Source organism: Poromitra crassiceps (genome assembly GCF_964638095.1).
Source record: "Poromitra crassiceps genome assembly, chromosome: 3".
In the NCBI taxonomy this organism is placed as follows: domain Eukaryota; kingdom Metazoa; phylum Chordata; class Actinopteri; order Beryciformes; family Melamphaidae; genus Poromitra; species Poromitra crassiceps.
In genome coordinates this window covers 96,067,922-96,082,921 of record NC_139625.1, presented here as the reverse complement: position 1 = coordinate 96,082,921, position 15,000 = coordinate 96,067,922, and the positions used below count along the sequence as shown (strand labels likewise).

Here is a 15,000-nt window from a genome sequence, read left to right as displayed (position 1 = left end):
CCATTTGCAGAAAACTCTAGCTGGGAAGTTCACTGTTCACTGGTCACATCCAGTCGCTAGCCAGGCTAGCCATTGTTAGCAATAACAGTTGATAACAAGGCGATCGCTGCATTTTGCGCATATAAACACTGCAGCAACATGTCCACACAGATAGAAGTTGGGCAGTGCTGTGTGTACAGCTGATTTAATGAAACACAAACAAAACAGAAGTGCTAAACAGCATTTACTACGATTACTACTACTGTTGTTGCGCGGAGCAGCCATCTTGGATTTTTGAGGTCGGGGCTGCTGAGGCTCCTACGAGTTTGGAATGGGAAATACCAGCTCTGGTGACGTCACCGTCCCAGCTCATGACCTTTGAACCGTAAGATGACCAGTTCCCAGTTATAAAGGAATGCACGATATTGCTTGTGTGTTGGGGAGGGAATATACAGTCGTCACCTTGTTCTCTTACTGCGCTGTTGTCTATTATGTTGTGATACTCGGACACAGAGGGGTATCTTTGCCGGCCATCGTTGTCTTCGTCATGTTCTTGTGAGCCTGCTCTTGTTTGCGTACTGAACCAGCGGCTGTCAGACTGTCTGGAGGGCAGATCCAGCCAACATACACAACAGCTGTTCTTGTTGCCATACAAGTCCTGCTTCATTCACTGCACACACATCATCATAATAATATAGCAATTTGAGTTTTCCCACCAACATAATAGGACTAGTCACGCTTCAGCTACAGTCAATACAGAAGCTTGTTGAGCCTAATAACTCCCCCCCTTCCTGCACAGTTTCCCTTCCTTTTCTTCCACATTCTCTCCATCTTCCTTCTCTTCCAAATTCTCTCCATCCTTTCAGTGTAGAGAGGGAGTCTTACAACTCTTACGTAAACAGTGGAGTTGCTTGTGTGGGGGCGCACGTGTGTACGTGCGTGTGTGTGTGTGTGTGTGTGTGTGTGTGTGTGTGTGTGTGTGTGTGTGTGTGTGGGGGGCAGTCAGTTCCCATACTGGCCTTTGTTTCCAGGGGAGGGCTAATAGAGTGGGACGTTGCCAGTTCCAGCACGGGTGGCATAACAGGCTGCTAACTAAGGCTGCTTCATCTGCTTGTTGTCCAACTTGTGTGTGTGTGTGTGTGTGTGTGTGTGTGTGTGTGTGCGCATGTTTTTTTAGTGGGGGGTTCCTACAGTATCTCGGGGAGCACGGGGAGATCATGCAAACTCCACACAGAGAGGCAATTTCTTTTGACGACCCCACCACCTGGGCCGTTGGCACTGAGGACGTGGGAATGGGGACGCACCCTCAGTGCCCACAGCGTCCCAGGCGGGAATCAAACGCAGGACCTTCTTGCCCCCATAAATGGCCAACTAGGCATCCGTACAACCCCCGCCCCTCCTCCTACTAGCGTTTTTTTATTTTTTCTTTTTTTCTTTATCCTTTATTTAACCAGGTTAAAAACCCATTGAGATCAATGAGATGAGATCATTGAGATTGATTGACCTCAGTGACAGGCAGCACAAGCTGGCTGGCCAGCTAGTTCACTCATGTTTTTGCAAAGTACATTAATAACATGCCGGACAATCAACAATGTTGTTGAGAACTTTTAGAAATAAAATATGCTTGGATAAGAGTCATTGATTGGTCGGTCACGCTACATACATGTAGGTGCAGCTAAGGTATTTCCCAACATTTGATCAAATTGCCCTGTAAATTATTCAAAATGCCCCCGAAATATGTTTCACAGGGGCAAAAATAGCCCTCGTTTAGAAAAGTTAATTTCCTACCCTGCTCTGAGCGTTCACATCTTCAGACACTGACATGAAAGATACCCTAACTAACCCTACCACCCTCTTTCAAGCACAAGGTCACTTCAATGACGGCCACATTGTTGAAATGAGCATGAACAATGAAGGAGCACTTGTTCACTTTGGTTGATGTGTAACAACCAGCCGTGAACAGACCCAGCCTCTTGACCAGTGATGAGTGGGTCAGAACCAGATGCTCCCTCTGCACTGTCTGTGACGGGTCACATCTCACATGGGTCAGTAGTACCAGATGCTAGTATCGAGGAACTTACGCACATCCGCTTACATTGGTGCTGAGCCAAACTGTGTTAACAGAGAATCATTGAGAAAAGAGGGCTCGCGACACAAATGTCTTCTGCTCCTATGGACAACATTTAATAGACAAACGGTTTCGATCCGAGTTGGATCTTCGTCACTCAAACAAATATGATATACATTTTCAATTTTCTGTCTCTTTTGAATATGTAATATGAGGCAGAGAGCAAGGGACAAAAGTAGCTGATATGTCTTTCCTCTCTGTGTACATTACAATATTATTGATTTTCTAAATTAGTTTCACTGATTGAAATTTAAATGCTGTGTCTTCAGCTTTATGTACATAATGTGTAATGTGCTTTTTTCTTTGGTAACACTTGCTCTTTGACAAAGCGAGCCTGGGTCCACCTCCGAGCCACTAGGTGGAGTTATGCACTTCCTGAAATATATGTACTTCACCACATGACACTGACAGATCCAACTCGGATCGAAACTGCAGAAGAAATTTGTGTCGCGAGCCCTCTTTTCAAGGCCAGATGCTCCCTCTGCAGTGTGTGAAGGGTCAGTGGTGATTGGCTGAGGACTGATAGTATTCATATTGTCAAGAGCTGCAATGATTAATCGATTAATCGATTAGTCGATCAGCAGAACATTAATCGGCGGCATAATGGGGCGGATGTAGCTCAGGAGGTAGAGTGGGTCGTCCACTAATGGCTTTGGATAAAAGAGGTCGGTGGACAACTATTTTGATAATTGATTAATCGTTTTGAGTACAAGTCTAAGAGAATAGGTCTAATTCTCTGGTTCCAGCTTCTTAAATGTGAATATTTTCTGGTTTCTTTACTCCTCTATGACAGTAAACTAAATATCTTTGGGTTGTGGACAAAACAAGACATTTGAGGATGTCATCTTGGGCTTTGGGAAACACTGAAAATGGTGACAAATGTCTGACATTTGTCACCATTTTCGGGCATTTTTTAGACCAAACAACTAATCAATTGAGAAAATAATCAACAGATTAATCGATTATGAAAAGAATCATTATTTGCAGCCCTATTGTCAATTTGTCATCATGGATCATGACAAGAAAAGAAGTACCGTATATAGATAAGTATAAGTAAAAGTATTTGTTTAAGCCAGGGGTGTCAAACATGCGGCCCGGGGGCCAGATCAGATCCGGCCTCCCAAAGGCTCCAATCCGGCCCAAAGGATGACTTTGCAAAGTGTGAAAAGTCCTTCAAACCAATGTGATGCACTTGTGAAGGCTAAAGCTTAATTTATACTTATTATAAAGTGTCGCTCAGCACATGGTCGCAGACGAAAAAGAAAGTGTCGCTCATGGTGTTGCATTTATACTTCTGAGGACGTTTGCCTCGTTTCAACGGTCACGTGACACTCGAACGCTATAAGCAGCTGCAGAGGGAACGAAATGCACAGTGAAACCACCTAGATGTAACATACTTGGCTGCAGCCACATATAAACAACACACAACCACACAACTCACTCACCTCCTCTCTCTCTGGGAAATTGGTCACGACGTTCTTTGTGATTTTCACAAAGTCATACATCAAGGACAGGCTGATAAAAATAGCGGGGACACGTTCATTAATTTCAATCGAGCGAAAACTAGCAGGTGGACCCCAACCAAAACAAGGAAGTCAAGCGCGTGCCGTCTATATAGCCAATCAGACTTGCGCGATACTATGACGTAGTCAGCGACACTAGACATTTCACCAGGTAGCAGACACTGCTCGCCGACACTTGAAAGTGTCGACTCAAGTCCTCATTTCTGTCGGCGACCGTTTCAAAGTGTCGGCATAAATTGGGCTTAAGAGGTACCAGGTTTCAGGAGCAAGTTCAATATTAAGTTTCCTCTTCATGTTATCTGTATTAATCACTAAATGGCCAGCTATTTTCATGACCTTTGCTTGACTATAGAGAATTGCACAGTTGCCATCAATTGTAATCAGGGATGTAGTGATAAATAGAGGTGGGTAAACTATCCAAGCTGAGTAGTTTACCCACCTTGTTTGCCCTCATTGATTGATACAGTTGATCTGAAAATAGGTGAGTAAACTATCTGCCTTATTTCAAAGGGGTGGGTAAACTGTTTACTTGTGTTTACCCTCCACTACACACCTGATTGTAATGCACAGTACAGACAGTAGATTTGATCATGTGCTTGGATGTAGCTGAGATAACTCTACATAAGAACGTGTTCTTAAAGTGTAACTTACCCCCAAAACACTTTTTTTCAGCTTTTAACCTATATGACTTTGGGGGTGGTGTGTGAAGAATTCTGGTCAAAATTTCCACATTTGAGACCAAACTGTTACCATTGTACCATTTGTATCATTTTCAGCAGCATAAGTTCCCTCTATGGGTTGAACACTGCTTTTTTTTGTGCCCTCAAATCAATGGGATATTTGGTAGATCGTGACGTCACGGTGGGTTTAGCACACGCCCCACTCATGTGAAAAATTGTTTTTTCCCCCATTGATTATTACTGTAGTTCACGCGGCGCGAGCCCTTTAAGACCAATGCATCCCTGGGTAATGCCTACTGTGGCTAATATTAGCCGCTAGTTAGTTATGTTATATGGCAGTAAAATGCCACTGAATGACCAAATTGATATAACTTTTAACCATTTTGAGCAACACTGTTTCCATATGGATCACCAGCATTAGTTTGTTCTTTATAACGTGGCTATATTCATAACGTTTTCTATCTCGGATGCGTTATTTCTAATCCCACATAGGTTACGCCAAAACCCACATAGGTTACGCCTCGAATCCCACATAGGTTACGCTAAAACCCACATAGGTTACGCCTCGAATCCCACATAGGTTACGCTAAAACCACCACCGCAAAGCGTGTGGGTTTCAGGACGAAACAGTCTCGAGCCACTAACGTTATCTTTAGAGCACAATATTCCTGGAATGCAAGTTTAACTACACAGTTACATGTCCTCTGCATTCTACATAAAATTAAGATATTACGGGTTGTTTTATTTTGTATGTTACATACTTATTGGCCAAGATATGTTAGTTTATGGGGGAGGAATTCTGCAAGCTAAGGAGGGGAGTGTGGGCGGCCATCTTGCCTGCGGGGTTTTCGGATCGAGTGGAGTGCCGTTTTGCAGGAAATCTGGGGGGTCCCGCTTTAAATGTACCTGTAATTCTTTACACTAAAATAAACTGGGACATTTGATTGATTGTTGATTTTCTTTGTCTGGCCCACTTGACACCAAATTGGGTGGCATGTGGCCCGTGGACTAAAATGAGTTTGACACCTCTGGTTTAAGCTATTGGCAATGTACCTGAAATCCTGTGTCTATTTTGTTGTTTAGTGGTGTCATTTTCTTATTCCCACGGATAAAAGGCCAAACATAGACAAGATGTTCATGTATTTATATGGAGTTTAATAGCAGGACATGTTTCAGCTATCTCAAACACCAACAATAGACCAGAATTCAATGCAGCCGCGAGGTACGCTGTGTTTGGCGCGGCGCGAACTTTCACTATCACTTTATCACTATCACTGTTTCTCTCCACGTCCGTGTACAACTCACCCTTAAATATTATGCAACAACTGCAGGCACATTTTCTGAGTGCTGTCCAAAGGCATTGTGGGAAATGTAGGAAATCATGACCTGATGTGGAAATAGATTAGACCAGAGCAATCTAGTAAGAGAGAGTCAGTACGTCAGCGGAGGTCCAAAATGCATGACTTAGTAGTAATGATGGGTATCGTTTCATATTTTTCGATACCGGTGCTAAAACGATACTTCTAAAACGGTACCGGTGCCTAAACGGGGCCTGAAACGGTACTTAATTTTCTTTTTTAAAGCATATTTAAACCTATTTTTTATTTAAAGAGGCTGTAAAGAGGATTTCATACAATCATTTTATGTGTTTAAGCCCTAGAATGTTAGTGACGGTCCGTTTGGGAGCACCAGAGGGTGGATATTTCACTCAGCAGCTCGGGCATGGCACCTCAATGAGGCACCTCAATTGATTTTTAGTAGTATTGGTTGTAAAAGTACCGGTACCATATTGGTACCTTGTTTCGGTACCCGACCCTACTCAGTAGCCAATGAATAGCCAGGAAGGGGGCTCGCTCTACGTTTGAATGCTAAAATAAAGCTGATAATATACAATTTGATTCTTTAAACGTCAGACCTTTTCAAAGTACAACACAAACTGTCCATTTTGCTGCAACTCGACAGTGCTGCTTCATCCAGAAACTTACTTCCTGGAACTCTTGAGAGTAAAAAAAACGGGTCCATTGGAGTGAATGGAGATGTCGCAACTCTTCTATTAGGAATAGACGGGTTGAAGCAAAATTGCAAAATTGCAAATTGCAACCAGTGTTGGGGGTAACTCATTACAAAAGTAACATATTACATGTAATATATTACTTTTAGCAGTAACTCAGTAATATAACTTATTACTTATAGGATTTCAGTAATATTATACCAGTTACTTTGTCAAATAACTCAAGTTACAAATTTAGTTACATTTTATTAAATCAAAGCACATATTTAAAAAATATACAATCATTTAGTAAGCAAACTGTGTGTTTTTATGCAAATAACCACTATAGATGACAATAACAAAGGAAAATAATAACATTTAGAATTTTGGACGGTTTAAACTGACTTCAAGGCGGTTGAATTTTTTTTTTGGGATGGTTCCGGGGCGGCGATGCCATTCTGCTGCTGCTGTTGTTTCGGTAAAAGTAATGCAAAAGTAGTGTAATAAGTAAGGAGTTACTCTACACAGAACGTAATATTGTAAAGTAACGTATTACTTTCAAATGAAAGTAACTAGTAATATGTAGTATATTACATTTTGAAAATAACTTGCCCAACACTGATTGCAACACATACTGTACATCACAGACTGATATAACAGTGCAGGCAGAGATGGGCGAAAATACATCATAAAGTATTTTGATACAAATTACAAATACTGGCTCAAAAAATGTATCACAATACAAATACAAAATACCTGTCTGAAAATGTATTTGAGATACAAATACGTATTTTGTATTTTGAAAATACATGAAAATACATTTTATAAAAACTTATAAAGAGCTGCAACGATTAGTCAATTCATAGATGAATTGCCAAATATTAAATTAATTGCCTATTTTGATGATCTATTAATCATTTAGAGACATTTCTTTAAGGAAAATGTCCTAATTCTCTGATTTCAGCTATTCAAAAGTGAAATTTTCTGGTTTCCTTAGACAGTAAATCCTCTCTTTAGTCCTCTGTCACAGTATGTGTACTCCCTAACACACTGCAGTTCTTCCATTTTAGTTTTAGTTGTTTTTCAGTAGAACTAATTTCTCCTTCAGCTCAGCTGTTAATCACCTTCTGTGAGGGCTTTTGACTTAAAGGCAGCATTTCTGCATGTTAACCTCAAGTTTTGGAACTTTGACTATGTTTAGCCATAGATATCTGACATCATAACACAATATATAAATAACTGAAATACGTAAAAGGCATAGTAGGTCCCCTTTAAACAACTTCACATTCACCACCATGTCAGTAACTTGTCGTCACACTATTTATTTAACGTGCAAACATATTTATACAACTAGAAAAGGTTACATTTCAGGAATTGAATGCCCTGATGCACATCCTGTCTAAGGTTGTGAAATTGTGAATCGGTGAGAGGAACGATGAGAAACTGCATCTCAAACAAAAAAGGCCTTCCATGAAATTGGACTCTTGTTCAAATCCTTACATCCTTAAAATGACTTCCCCTCCTTCTGCTTCATAAACAAAATCCAAAACAACCTGGCTATCTAGAACATAATTACTAAAGAACAATCACTCACTGAATACAACTTTCCACTATCAGCAGTGGTAACACCATTCTAGTGTCAAAATCTGCACAGCCATCATTATGCACAGTGAAGCTCAGACATCCTTGTAGCAACAGAAAGACATTTTTGATTTTCATTAGGGTACTTTGGTGTTCAGTTATAGTTTTTCAGTATAACTAATTTCTCCATCTATTCAAATCAGGTTTATGACAGTTGTTTTTCAGTACAACTAATTTCTCCTATTCAAATCAGGTTTCAGTTTAGTTCAGTTAGGTTTTTTTTCAGTACAACTTATTTCTCAATCTATTCATATCAGGTTTTAGTATAGTTCAGTTAGTTGTTTTTTTCCAGTACAACTTATTTCTTCAGCTATTCACATCAGGTTTCAGTTTAGTTCAGTTAGTTAGTTTTTCAATACAACTTCTTTCTCAATCTATTCTGAATCATATCAGCTTTCAGTTTAGTTCAGTTAGTTGTTTTTCAGTACAACTTATTTCTCTATCTATTCTGAATCATATCAGGTTTCAGTTTAGTTCAGTTAGTTGTTTTTTCAACTTATTTCTCCATCTATTCATATCAGGTTTCAGTTTAGTTCACTTAGTTGTTTTTAGTACAACTAATTTCTCCATCTTTTCACATCAGGTTTCAGTTCAGTTAGTTGTTTTTCAATACACCTTATTTCTCCATCTTTTCATATCAGGTTTCAGTTCAGTTTAGTTCACTTAGTTGTTTTTAGTACAACTAATTTCTCCTATTCAAATCAGGTTTCAGTTCAGTCCAGTTAGTTGTTTTTTAGTACAAGTAATTTCTCTGTTTATTCATATCAGGTTTCAGTTTAGTTCACTTAGTTGTTTTTAGTACAACTAATTTCTCCATCTTTTCACATCAGGTTTCAGTTCAGTTAGTTGTTTTTCAATACACCTTATTTCTCCATCTTTTCATATCAGGTTTCAGTTCAGTTTAGTTCACTTAGTTGTTTTTAGTACAACTAATTTCTCCTATTCAAATCAGGTTTCAGTTCAGTCCAGTTAGTTGTTTTTTAGTACAAGTAATTTCTCTGTTTATTCATATCAGGTTTCAGTTTAGTTCACTTAGTTGTTTTTAGTACAACTAATTTCTCCATCTTTAGTTTAAACCTGTGTCAATGTTTACATGTGTCAATTTGAGAATAAAAAGAAAAATGTATTTTATGTATTTGAAATACACAAAATACAAGATCTGAAAGTATCTTGATACAAATTACATCTCATTTTTCTCTGCCCAGCCAAATACAAATTACAAAATACAAAAAAGTAGTTGAAATACGTATTTCAAATACAAGTATTTCAAATACTGCCCATCTCTGAGTGCAGGAGTATCTGAGAGGGCTTTTTCCATTAACGCACTCTGTGTGTGTGTGTGTGTGTGTGTGTGTGTGTGTGTGTGTGTGTGTGTGTGTGTGCGTGCGTGCACGCGCTCGTGTGTGTGTGTGTGTGTGTGCGTGCGCTTGTGTGTGTGTGTGTGTGTGCGTGTGTGTGCGTGCGCTTGTGTGTGTGTGTGTGTGCGTGTGTGTGTGTGCTCATGTGTGTGTGTGTGTGTGTGTGTGTGTGTGTGTGTGCATGCGTGCGTGCGTGTGTGTGTGTGTGTGTTCACTCCAGACGTACGGTACAGGTGGTGAGAACCTGCGTGGCCTGACAGAGAAGCTGCGTGCCGTGGCTCACACCCTCCAGACGGGCATCCAGGGCCGCTGGCGCACCAACACCTATGACGGGCAGATCGCCACCAGGCTGCCTGCCAGCGTACTGCAGGTGGTGGTGGAGCTCATCACCTCTGCCAAAGGACTCTTCTCTCTGCTCAACAGGTTTGTAAAGAGCAGGTTATCTAATGGTTACATAGTGTGGTGCTCAAAATTTTGCTCAAATCGGTGCTCACATTTTTAGAAAATGTTGTGTATGCATCTTTTCGTTTTTGTTGGAGGTGTACAACCACAGCCATTCATTATTTAAAAGGCTGTGAGGGATTTGTTTAAAAAAGAGATTCTCACATAAAGGACCCCTAAACTGACATAAATTAGACCACAGACACCCATTTGATAAGATTTTGTCCCAGGGTCCCCCATCTGATAAGATCTTTGCTTTTAGATGTTTTATTGTTAAACCCCATAAAAAAAGTCATACTATTCTGTCATCGTGTTATTTATGGTTATGGCTGGAATTACAGTGAAGAGAAATTATTTTCCTTCTTGCCCCCGGGAACGCCTTCAAGGACCCCCACTTTGAGAGCCACTGCTTTAAAGAGAAGGCCTGTATGTTGACTCATTTAGAGGTGTGAGTGTTTTGGTGTACACACCGACATGCTGTGTTTATTTGTTACAAATACTGATAACTATCTGCTCTTTAAAAGCCTGTGGGCCCTATCTTCGCAAAAGCGGTAATTTAGAGTTTGCGCTCGCTTAACGCCGTGCGCAATGCAAATTGGGGGCAGGCACAAGCGCATGCCTGTTATAATTGTACTGGGCATAGGCGTGCCACATGCCAAAGCAGGCGTTTCAGCGCTAAAATGTGGGGATAGATGGCATTATCCTATCGCCAGTAGCGCGCAATTACTTTCCGCTAAGAGCTTTGAAAAGCACCTCTTAGCTGCGCTCTAGGCGCTAAAACACTCGCTGCGCTTGATCGCACCATAATCTCCGCGCTGTGCAGTGCAGAAACGTCATTACGCACGGACGTGCCACCCCAGGACATCAACTTCTGCTGCTAAAATTGGATAACCAGCAGATTATTCGGTGAGGCAATCAACTATAATTCACTGAGAAACTTTGATCACATTGCAAGGAGGGGTTATGGTAAATGAATTGAGAAAACGTGTACATTGTAGCCTACTTGCAATAGGCTATTCACCTACTGCTATCCCATAACCCGGAGGGTCGTTGGCACCACACCTGATCTGTCACAAGCTCTCTCCATCTCTCTCTGTCCTCGGCACGAGTCGTTAATTGAGTCCACTGTAAATCCTCCAAGCTTTTCTTTTGTCTCCACTGTTTACCCGCTGCAAACACGTTTGTATTGTCCCACCCCAGTCAACAAAATAACTCGAATTGCATCAAAACACAGATGTTTTTAACAGGTATATATGATGTGATGGTGTCGTTATGAGATAGGGATAATATATACAATTATAGGCCTACACCTATCCAAATTACACATGGGGAGAATTACAGCATGCCTCACGCAAACTGTACAGCGAGTGCAAGACGGGAATCTGGTTTGATTGTAATGCCCAGGCATTGCCAGGCCACACCTGTGAATAATTCTTGTGGTTAACACCGCCCAAATCCCGTTTGCGTCATGCATAAATGATTTGGCACGCCTCTAATCTGCGTTTGCGCCCGTTGTTGTGACGACTTATGCTTCCCCGTTTTTAATTGCATCACCACCATATTTTGGGTAATTTTTAACTTAAAAACAGGGCGGTCACGTCTACCCAAACAATGATATCATTTTTAAACAGTTACGTTTCTGTATAAATCATTACAATATGCTCCCGTGAGGTGGGGATGTGTTTGGAGGCGGGGGTGCAAAACATCTTCCGACAGGCACTATCCCCTAATAGCGTTTGCGCACCTGTTTGCGCGTGCCTTAAGGCAGGGAAGATAGCAGTCCGCCTTGCGCCGTCCGCCAGGTGTTCTGCCGAGTTTTGCACCCCAGCGCCGGCAGCATCCCCACATCACAGGAGCATATTGTAATGATTTATACAGAAATGTAACTGTTTAAAAGTGATATAATTGTCTGGTAGACGTGACGTTAAAACAGTTAAAACAGCCCCGAAATATGTTGGGGATGCAATTCACGGCACGAGTCGCAGACGCAAATTACAGCCGTGCCAAAATCATCTGCTTCCCAAAATGCCTGCGCAAACGGGATTTGGGCGGATTTAACTACCAGAATTATTCACAGGCGTGGCCAGACAATGCTGGGCATTACGTCAATCAAAACCAATCCGATTCCCGTCTCGCAATGGCTGTTTGCGCGAGGCATGCAATATGCTGTAATTCTCTCCATGCGTAATAGAGTGTACTCACTCATGCGAGGACAGAGAGAGCTTATTGACAGATCGTCTGTGGTGCCAACGACCCTCCTGGTTATGAAGGTAAATAGCCTATGTCCATTGTCCAACAAGTTTTCTCAATTCATTTCCCTCTTTGCGATGTGATAAAAGTTTCTCAGTGAGTTATAGTTGATTGCCTCACTGAATGATCTGCTAATACCCAATTTTAGCAGCATAATTTGATGTCTAGGCTGTGCGTAATGACATCTCCAAAAGCGAGGTATTTGCACGTAAGAGGTCCTTTTCAAAGCTCTTAGCGCAAAGTAATTGCGCGCTGCTGACGATAGGGTAATGTCATCTATCCCACATTTTAGCGCTGAAACGCCTGCTTTGGCATGTGGCAGCCAATGCCCAGTACAATTATGCACAGGCATGCGATTGTGTCTGCCCCCAATTTGCATTGCGCACGGCGTTAAACAAGCGCAAACGCTAAATTAGCGCTTTTGTGAAGATAGGGCCCTGAGTCTCTTCGCCTGCTCTGCCACATGTGTGTCTGTTGTCCTCTCCTAATCACCACTGCAAAATCAAATGGTTGTACTTGCGTGCATCCAGTCTCCCATGCAGTAATAATCCATGTCTCTCCAGGTATCAGTTCTTCCAGCTCAGTGGATGCACCGCCAGCAAGAGCATCATCGTCTACTGTCGGGAGCTGGGAGCGATTATACACAAGGTTGGTCTATTCATGAGTTTGTCATCAATGCATAAACCTCTCCAGTGGTTCATAGGGAGCCAAAATGAACGTCACTTCCTGCTTCAGCACTGTACCAGAGCTTTTCATCCGCCATTTATTTTCCCATAGACATTTCGTAAAATGCTTATAAAAATACTTTTACTTGGTCAAACGGTTCAGTTAACGCTATAATCGGGAGAGACCATAGAACATTTCACTCAGACCACAACTTAAAAAAAACGTCGAAAAAATATTTTCTTTAAATCCGCAATGTTTTTACGTTTTGGTCCGAGTGAAATGTTATGCGGTCTCTCCCGTTTCGAAATATATCTGAACCGTTTGGTTTGAACAAGTAAAACTATTTTTATAAGCATTTTATTAAATGTCTATGGGAAAATAAATGGCAGATGAAAATCTCGGGAATGGTGCTGAAGCAGGAAGTGACGTTCACTTTGGCTCTCTATACTGTTGCAGCCTCAAGCAGACAACTCTGTCCACCTGTTGCTTTACTCTGAGTCTTTATGGGTCTTTTCATAGCACAATCCAAACAGCTGTGTGAGGGCCTCTGCAATGAATCTATATCAAATGTCTCTCTTTGCTGCTACAATCTTAATGGCTGTTGAGTACAGTATATCTGCCTTCTGATACATAAATAAAAAGTAGTTAGAATAGTCTTGCACATTTCTCTATAGGCAAAACTTTATATCTTTTTATCTTAAGGGGAACAAACATGAGTGACGCATGCTTCTACAGTGGTACTGTCATCTGTAGTAAATTCCAAAAGAGGAACAGCAACCTGTTTTTGATCAGCTGTTTTTTTTTTTTTTTTTACAACCACAAACACACACTCCCTGTTCCTCAGCTCCTGCTTGGGTATTGCATTCTTTATCTTGACATTCCTGGCATATTTGTAAGGTGTTTGTACCGCGAAGAAGCTTACGCCGAGCTGATTGCCAGAGAGGAGTAATCTGGCTATTCCGGCTGTGTTTACTCTTTCATGGCGCTATATCAAAATGCTCCCCGGAAAAAAATGGGAGGGGAATGACAGTTCGTAGTAGCGTGAACGTTAGGTGAGAGAGAGAACTATTCCTATGTAACAGGGGCAGGCCTGGATATGTTACAGTGCCTAGCGGGGAGGGCAGAGAGGGGAACGGAGAGAGAGAGAGAGAGAGAGAGAGAGAGGGAGGAGATTGAGAGAGAGAGAGAGACTGCTGGCTACACTGACGTGACTTTTGACACAGCAGACAGAGAGAGAGGAGAGAGTCCACTATGTCTGAAAGGACATCAGAGTGACAGATTAATTTGCCACACAGACAGACAGACAGACAGACACACAGACAGACAGACAGACACACACACAGACAGACAGACTGACAGACAGACAGACACACAGACAGGCAGACAGACAGGCAGACAGACAGAAAGGCAGGGAAGAGAGATACAGTGGTGACAGAGATAGTCAAAGGATTAGAGATAATTACAGCGAGACACAGAGATAGTGAGAGGTGCAGAGAGGCTGTGGAAGTGAGAGTGGACACTGTGTTTTTTAGATATTAGTCCTCTATAGCAGCCAGCCCAGGACACCTGCATGCAGCTACAGCACTCACCTCTTTGACTGGATAAATTCTCCACAAGGTGATGTTTCCTTTGCTACTTAACCTCTGGTTCACTTTGCCTGACTGCTTAAGATGGGAACTATTTCCTGTTAGTTAATCATCTACATCCTATATCCTTTGCAGGAGAGTGTCGGCATCCATGTGTGTGTGTGTGTGTGTGTGTGTGTGTGTGTGTGTGAGAGAGAGAGAGTGTGTGTTAGGGCTGTCAAAATTGGCCCAAAACTATATTTGAATATTCCTTTTAAACAAAACATATTTGTTCAAATATATTTGAATACTAAAATAAATAAATTGTGCATGTCCATACAATGCAAACCAATACAACCAGAGAGATTATAGAACTACTTGGGTATATTTATTTCAACATTTCTCAACGTAAACATTGTTTGTGATTTCTGTGTGGTGCTGACGGACACATCTTTTTATTGTTCAATTCAAAGATGCTCTGAGAACGCATCATTTTGGCCTCCGTGCTGTTTTAAGGTCGGACGTGGGCCGACTGGACATTTCTGAGATTTATCAATTTGGCCGAATGGAGTCGTAAACGGAACCGCTGAATAGCATCACTGCAGGTCTAGACTCATCGCCTCAGGTTAGTCGGAGAGTTGGATAATAGTGCGAGGACATGAGGTTAGCGGTAGCCTCCAGGCAGCCACAGTGACATGATTCTTTACGGAACCTGCAGCTTTTGGAAGGCCAGAGGGGAAGGAAGGAAGTATGGATATAAGAGTTTGATGGAGCTTGTG

The 15,000-nt window shown here is 41.7% G+C and overlaps 1 protein-coding gene across 2 annotated transcripts in view; it reads left to right on the top strand.

The window, feature by feature from the left end:
* cnksr1 (connector enhancer of kinase suppressor of Ras 1) overlaps window positions 1–15,000 on the top strand; it is a 106,027-nt gene that overhangs the window by 1,706 nt on the left and 89,321 nt on the right. For both annotated transcript variants that reach the window (XM_083633553.1, XM_083633552.1), the window contains exons 3-4: window positions 9,520–9,722; window positions 12,554–12,638. In XM_083633553.1, coding sequence (XP_083489679.1) covers window positions 9,520–9,722; window positions 12,554–12,638 — 288 coding nt within the window. The remainder of the gene's footprint in view (window positions 1–9,519; window positions 9,723–12,553; window positions 12,639–15,000) is intronic.